Below are 6,000 nucleotides of genomic sequence, written 5' to 3'. Positions count from 1 at the left end.
TTAAACAGTCATCGAGAATGCAATCAAAGGCATCCACCACCTGCCAAATAATGCAGCAGAGGGCCTACTTTACCCAAAGCACAGGGACGGGGGGGCCTGACTCTGTCCAAACTAGTGGTACAGATTCCATCAGCGATAATCCGGAAGCTCGGGAAAACTCCACTGCCCCCAATTATCGGAGCTTCAATCGCATACTGTGGGCAATGTAACAACAGCAATATCGAGAAACTCAGAACTGAAAGCCCTCAACAGTTAAACTTAGTAATTCGTAGTTGTATCATTGTTTTAGTAATATTTTCATTGCATGATTTTACCTCTTTTTCTACTTTGTTTTAGATAACTTATTAGAATTAGTAAATAAAATAGAAAAACGCTTCAGATGATGTGAAAAGGCAAATGGCATCTAATGTCAACAACCACCTCATTGGTTGGCCGGTTCAGTCGCTCTTTGCAATGGCTTCCATCGATTGGTGAATATGACCCCACCCCCCCCACAACACATCCAACCCAATTGCCCCAAACCCAACAATCCCCAGATCTCGCTGAACTTACCAAATAGACAATCTATCTAAAAATGGCAAAAAAACTTGCTCCAGAGCGTATATATTTTTTTAAACTCTTTCCTTTTATCTGCCAATTTTCTCCTTCCCAGTGTTGGTGGGATCTGGCTCCACAGGTATCAGACACCCTTCCAGCACTTCACCCACCCAAAAGGGTCTTCTTCATACAGTAATCTGTACGAGTGTCAGTGGGTTATTTGGCTGCAAGAAGCATCACATCAAGTCCAATCGGGCTCAATCAACATCCATACATATGCACTTCCAGCAGGGGCCTCAAGATAGCAACCAGGTGTCAGAATACTAGGCAATTTTTCCTTTCTCGGACCCAGAGGCACCAAGGGCAAAGGTGGTGCCCCATCTACTGTCTTGACTGTGGTCAGCTAACTCAACCCAGGCCGGATAACGAACTTCAAGAACCTGCTGGTCTATACGGTTCAGCTACCCGCTGGATGAATCCTGGTCCGGAAGCCGTATGATGCATTTTAAGTCTGTACATTTGGAAAATGAATCATCGTTCAGCCCGTACAAACAAAATTTACCTGTGTTCCACTTTGACCCTCATCTTGCATTTAGTCACCTGCCCATTTTAAAGGATCCTACAGTTGTTAGTTCACCTGATGAGACAAGTTAGTGAAAAGGTGACATTTTTATCCTGAGTTTTCAGTATGGCAATTCCATTTGGATTGTAGCAACAGGACTGGAGTGAACTGTACAAGCCACAAGAGAGAGGTTATTTACAATACTATTATGCCATTCTAAATAATAATCACTATTACCGTGCTGCTGTTTTACAAAATATTCTGCGGGAACAGCATACAAAGAATACACGTACATGATTATAATACATACAAAGCATAACAGTGTCTATAATGGTAGAAAATATTCCCGCATACTGAGGTTGGACAGTAGGGTACAGTCTATGTTAAATTATTGTTTTCAAGTCTATGTAGCTGTAACCAAAGCGTTTTCCTTTTAACAGGTTCTAGATTACTGCAAATTCGCAATATTCCAGTTAGAAATTAAAAAAAATAACAAAATATATCTTCTAAGCAAGTTTTTAAAAACACATTTTTGACCCATTGTACTCCTTTCCCCTTTACGGGATATTAGGGATTCACACAAAAAGACAACAGTTTATAAAGCCCTGTGTTATATTGCCTGCTGTGTTCCATAGATTTGCTGTAATCAAGCGTTATTCTGCTCCAGAGGCCTAGAAAAAACAAACAGTAGTACAGTACAATCTTCGACTACATGAACTAAAGGATTAACATTTGTTTTTGAAGAACAAGCATCCCCTTTCTCTGGCTTGTTTAATCGCAAATTCAAATCTTTAGCACATTTTGCTTAAAATATAGACTTCCCAAGAAGTTTTAAAGAATGTTTTCAAGCCACTCCAGGTAGTTTTGAGGTCACTACATTTTTTTTTTTTAAGTCCCCCAAAGATGGTTAGATACATGCATTAGCAATAGGCAGCTTTTTGACTTGTGTTTAGTCAAATGCCCACACTTGATTAACCAAAACACTTTACAGTCGCATCAATTGCTGGTACAATGATTCTTACAATTAAGAAAATGAACCCTGTAGAGTTTTCACTCTTTGAATGAATGCAGAAGCAAGCACACAACCCTAACTCCAAACTCCTGGAATCCTTCGAACATACTGGCTTATGTTTGCTTTTCCCTTTCTATGGTTCTTAGTTTTAAAGGTTTTTCAGTCCCTCAACCAACGCCACTAAAATAAATGATCTGGTCATTATCACATTGCTGTTTCTGGAGCTTGCTGAGCGCAAATTGACTTCCACGTTTTCTACATTACAACAGTGGCTACACTTCAAAAGTACTTCATTGGTTGTAAATTGCTTTGGGACGGCCTAAGGTTATGAAAGGTGCTACAGAAACCCAAGTCTTTCTTTCCTTCATCCCTATCTGTTACTAATGCTAAGCTAAAACAAAAAAAAACCTTGAATATCCTAAACCTTAAATCTCTAAAGTTGAATTCGCTACGTTATCGTTCATAAATGAACAATGAAAGCATTTATTCAAATACTCCAGCTACCCTGTCTTACATGTCCAAAAATGGTTGCCTTTTTATGAGCCAGCAAAAAGGGATACTTAGTCAGAATATAAAGTACAACAAGAATTATACACGACACAGTACCATGCAATATAAAGTCCGAAGTGTTAAAGAAAACATTTCAAGGGGGCTGAAAGCAATTTAAAAATTCATTAGCTGCTTTCTTCGCAACAGAAAAAAAAAGATTTAAAGACAAACGATAGCTAAAGCAAGCAAAGAAAATGTAGTAATAGTTGTTATTGTACAGTTCCGTAATAAATCCACTGCAACAGTTTAGTGCTGAGAAAAGTGCAGAGATTTAAAAACTTCATTTTTTTTTTAAAAAAGGTAGTAACTTACTCTACTGAACAAAGGGAAAAATATTACAAAAAAGACATCAACATTTCAAATGTTATTCTTGTTAATCATTTTAAAGTGTTGACAATTTGCAGTGTTCACATAGTGAGGCTTACATCTTAAGAAAAACTTACAAAATGAAACCAAACCAGATCACACCATTGCAAAGCAAGTCTTTGAGCAATGGACCACATATCCTGGATACTAAGCAAAGATTTTCCCATCAGCAATGATGTTGTACATTTAACATGCAGCCATGCAAATTTGAAATCCATTCAGCCAATTTATATCCTTTTCAGTTCACTTTTTTTTTAAAAAAGCCTGCAAGTTTTAGGTTTAAAAAGCCCAAAATGTGTGTTGTCGAGTGATCTGAATATACATGCAGCTGAGTGAATCTACTCCTAGATAAAATACACAATAATTAATGCAACTTAACTTCTGCCAAACAAAACAATGAGGCATATTATCAGCCGTGGAACCCTAACAGAATGCAACGTGTGTGTGGGGGGGGGCAGTATTTAACCTGCACCAAAGAGGAATGGTTTCAAATCCCAGCTTTGACACTTCCAAGTACACCTGGTGTAATTGTGCAACCGTTGCCAAATTTTGACGAGGCCATCAGATGCTACACTGTGTGGCAAAAGCATGCTGCATCTCAGCAGGGAAGTAAAGTTGATGGGGCAAGTACTACCCTGCAAAAATATGTATCTCGCTAGCTGATCATGGAAACTATTGACTGGGCGAGCAGAACGGTGCAGAATATAACCAAATGTGTTGGAAAAGTGATTAATAGTGTAGACAATATAAGCAATAAAATTAAATCTGTATGTCTGGTAGACACTGGGCTTGTTATTTACTGTACACCATGATCAGAAACACTGTGGTGTTTGTACACTTCTAAAAGACAAACTGCTGAGTCCACAGTTTCAGCTAACCGCGACAGACGGAGAACGAAATAAGGAAAATAACTCTCCCATCCAGCTGATCGGCAAATAGAGAAAAAGGAAGAGCAGGACATCCTGAGTGATGCACAAAGCAAAGACTTCACCAGAGTGAGACCAGTCTACAAAGACAGAGAGAGACAGGTAGTAACAGTGAAACTCCTGGAGAATGGCCGACTCCTCATTGGCACCTACCATTGCTTTCATTTCTGCCCCACTACCACTGGCTGATCGCATTGCTTTCTTGCTGTCGTCCATGAATTCCTGAAACAGAAATGAGATAATCCACTGAAAGTCAGAGATGCAACTGAAAATCACCATCAACTGCAATAGGACTTAATTTTTTTTTAAAAGCCATGATCAATGCTATCTGAAAAACAATTGAATATATTTCTGTTAATCGCTTGTTCACAGAAATAACAAGTCAGTTATCCATTTTGTTAAATATGAAACAAAAGTCAGAATTTCTATCTTGGCATTTTATATGTATTTCAATTACACATTTAAGTTTATTAAACTGGACACAGTGATATTAAAACAGCATGTTATTTTTAAAAGGGGAAATTCTTCTATAAAATCAGTTCTACATTTCAACTTGTATGAATAGGTCAATTTTCACCCAAAGGATTCCTATAATTTTTTTGGTGGTGGTGGTGAGAGGTAGATGCATAAGACTGAGATGAGGAGAGATTTCTTCATTCAAAGGGTTGTGAATCTTTTGAATTCCCTAACCCAGAGGACTGTGAATGCTCAGTCGTTGAGTATATTCAAGGCTGAAATCGCTAGATTTTTGGACTCTAGGGGAATCAAGGGATATGGAGATTGGGCAAGAAAGTGAAGCTGAGGTCGATGGTTGGCGATGATCTTATTGAGTGGCGGAGTAGGCGTGAGGGACCGTATGGTCTACTCCTGCTCCTATTTCTTATGTTATGTTCATTGAGAAATGAAAGGAGTTAATTCAACTCAACACCCATGGGCAGATCAATGGCACAGAGCATTAATGTTAAACGTTTTGAGACGTCCGGTGGTTGTAAAAGGTGCTATATGAATGCAAGTCAGTCTTTCTTTCAAAGCTGTACATCACAGGTTGGTACAACAAAGGCACACGTCCAAGATTCCCCAAATGGCAAGATCCTGATCTTAACCTGCAATAAAACTTGCCAACTTGCTGCCAGTACAAGCCTCTGGCAACTTCTTTAATCAGGCCACTCACAACAACTATCTCCATAGCTTACCATTAAACCTTTATCCATGTAGTACTCTCGTCCAGGGCTCCCATCATTGTATTTGCAGTCAACAGCAAAGCAGAGGAAAAGAACATCTACCACCATCTCGTATATGGACAAGAAACAGTGCGACACAAAGAAGGCAAACAGGCAAACAATGATGAGTGGCAGGACCCACACAGTATAATCGCGCTGGTAGTTGAGCAGTATAATCCCAATAAAACCGGTGACTAACACTATGAGCACCTGAAAATAAAAAAGATTCACAAAAAATTATTCAATGGAATCATAAGCAAACTGAGTAAAGATTACAAACATTTCACAACTGTGTTTATCTTTCTGCTTGCATTTTAGTGTGGAAGCAGTTACACATGCACAGCAGCAAACGATTTAGGAAAATAAAATTTTTGAATTCTTTTGCAAAAACTCCCTCATCTAGATGGGGCACAAGCTGCTCATTAAAATGGTGGCAGTTATCACAATTCATTTTTAAATTCAAATAATCAGCTAAATGTCACAAATGTCAATGAAGTAGTTCCTTCTGTGCAATTTCAAGATTGGCACCATTTCAGAAACACTAATGGACAATCAAGGCTCCGCCTAGCATTTTATAGAGATACACAAACAGTCTCGTTTTAAGTTGAAACCCCTACAGGAATTAAAATAGCCTATCTCTTCATCGACATCCCTGTCGTCTCATCACCTTTAAGTTAATACTCTCAATAATGTCAGATGAGAGTGGCAAGTTCAAGTAAGCTACAAGACTTTCATGAAATCCCTGGTAGTAGTGCTACAAACTAGCTTCAGTGTCTCCAGGGTAGGAAGACAAGGCGGGAAAAAAACAGCAACAGGACAGCAGCCAAA

The 6,000-nt window shown here is 38.8% G+C and overlaps 1 protein-coding gene across 1 annotated transcript in view; it reads right to left on the bottom strand.

The window, feature by feature from the left end:
• Nucleotides 1-499: 499 nt before the first annotated feature.
• The window catches only part of LOC139269366 (choline transporter-like protein 1), a 105,792-nt gene continuing 100,291 nt past the window's right edge, over nucleotides 500-6,000 (bottom strand). Inside the window, exons 14-16 of the mRNA XM_070888369.1 lie at nucleotides 5,146-5,382; nucleotides 4,106-4,174; nucleotides 500-1,770 (exon numbers count right to left, since the gene is read on the bottom strand). Of these exons, the coding sequence (XP_070744470.1) occupies nucleotides 1,753-1,770; nucleotides 4,106-4,174; nucleotides 5,146-5,382 (324 nt within the window). The 3' untranslated portion in view covers nucleotides 500-1,752. The remainder of the gene's footprint in view (nucleotides 1,771-4,105; nucleotides 4,175-5,145; nucleotides 5,383-6,000) is intronic.

The sequence above is a fragment of the Pristiophorus japonicus genome, chromosome 1, assembly GCF_044704955.1.
Source record: "Pristiophorus japonicus isolate sPriJap1 chromosome 1, sPriJap1.hap1, whole genome shotgun sequence".
NCBI lineage: Eukaryota > Metazoa > Chordata > Chondrichthyes > Pristiophoridae > Pristiophorus > Pristiophorus japonicus.
The sequence above is the reverse complement of the archived record's forward strand: the minus strand, read 5'-3'. Positions and strand labels throughout refer to the sequence as shown.